This window comes from Pteropus vampyrus, unplaced genomic scaffold, assembly GCF_000151845.1.
Source record: "Pteropus vampyrus isolate Shadow unplaced genomic scaffold, Pvam_2.0 Scaffold60, whole genome shotgun sequence".
Lineage (NCBI taxonomy): Eukaryota > Metazoa > Chordata > Mammalia > Chiroptera > Pteropodidae > Pteropus > Pteropus vampyrus.
Genome location: NW_011888841.1, coordinates 1,308,369 through 1,309,929, shown reverse-complemented (window position 1 = coordinate 1,309,929; position 1,561 = coordinate 1,308,369). Strand labels below are relative to the sequence as shown.

The following is a 1,561-nucleotide window of genomic DNA, read 5'->3' as shown; positions in this document are numbered from 1 at the left end:
CCCCCAGCCTCAACCTCCCCACCTGGAGTCGATGAGGGAGGTGCGGTTGGAGCCGTCGTCACGGACGTGCAGCCAGCGGACGGTGACCCGGGCCCGGTCGCTGCGCGGGGAGAGCAGCTCGTGCGTGCGGAGCGCGGCCTCGGGGACCGGCTCCTGGAAGAGGCGCAGCACGGCCTGCACCAGCTCGCTGTTGGGGGGCAGCCGCTGCTCCATGCCGAACACCAGCAGGTGCGTGGAGGCCTCGGACACCAGGAACCTGCCCGCCACCTCTGGGGACAGGAGCAGGGTCAGCGGGGCCTCTCCGGGCACTGGGAGAGCTCTGGGGGTGGCAGGGCCACTGGTGGTAGCCGGGTGGGGAGAGAACAGCCCCTGGGCCAAGACTCCCTGGGCTAAGCTGCGTTACCCCAAAATCCCCCTTAGGTCTGTGGGTTTGTTTATAACAATCTCCACCTGCAGGAAGGGGAAGCCTCAAGCCCTGCCTGAGTGAGCAGGGACAGCTGAGATGCAGATAAGCATCCTCCCTGGGGACACTTGAGTCCAGTCTAGGCCCAGAGAGGCAGGGGCTGCAGTAGGATTTGGGCCGCTGCATCCCTGACAGCTGAGTGACCTGGTGTTAATTAATAACTCTCGGTTACCCCAGCACGTTTCCACCCACAGTACACACTTTAATGCTCACGATGCCAGCAGACAGGGCACACGTAGTCAGAGCATTGTTGCAGAGCAGCAAACAGGTTCAGAAGTGATTTTAAAGCCCTTTGTTCAAGGTCAGGCCACTAGTGGCGGTATGAAAACAGAACCCAAGAAGCCCTGACTCACCCAGGCACTCTGGGCCCAGCCAGGGTTCTTCTGCCCCCAGTACCCTGCCCACCCATACCCAGGCACGCTCCCGGGGCTCTGCTTTCTCTTCTCCACCCTCCTCTTCTCTAAGGCCTTGGCTTTGGCAGTGGATCAGCCTGACACCCTGGATGGGGACCTCAGTGCACAGTCCTTGTCCCTCCTCACTGCCCTGTAGAGCCTGGTCCTCGTTTGTAACAATCTCCAGCAGCCAAAGGGGTAGCTCTGGTGCCCTTAGCTAACAGGGGCAGCTGACATGTGGATCAGCATCCTCGCCCTGGGGCCCTTGGGTTTAGCTCTGGGCACTGAGGGAGTGAGCCCTAGGCCCAGAGAGGGGCCCCGGACAGCCTTCCCAGACAGGCACATCCAGCCTTAGCCCCGCCTCCCCCCAAGGACCAGAGTACAGCAGGGAGGGAGGGCCTCACCTCGGAAGTTCTGGCTGAACCTCTTCCCTCGGGAGGGGGTCCCATGGCTGCGCTGCAGCAGGGCCACGTACTGGGCCCTCACGTGGGCAGGGGTGACCAGACTCTCCACGTCGCCCTCGTCCAGGATGGGCACCTCGCTAAGGTGCAGTTGCTGCAGCAGGCTGCCCAGGATCTGCTCCTCGGTCATGGCTGCCCCGGGGCCGGTCAGGGGCAGGGCCCAGAGCGCCCAGCAGAGCCACAGGGACCTCATGATGCTTCTCAGGAGGAGGAGCAGGGTGGATGTGTCCCCTGGGAGGCTCTGG

General features: G+C 63.3%; 1 protein-coding gene across 1 annotated transcript in view; it reads right to left on the bottom strand.

The window, feature by feature from the left end:
* LEFTY2 (left-right determination factor 2) overlaps window positions 1-1,561 on the bottom strand; it is a 3,532-nt gene extending 1,971 nt beyond the window's left edge. The window contains exons 1-2 of the mRNA XM_011360879.2: window positions 1,260-1,561; window positions 23-269 (exon numbers count right to left, since the gene is read on the bottom strand). Of these exons, the coding sequence (XP_011359181.1) occupies window positions 23-269; window positions 1,260-1,509 (497 nt within the window). The 5' untranslated portion in view covers window positions 1,510-1,561. The remainder of the gene's footprint in view (window positions 1-22; window positions 270-1,259) is intronic.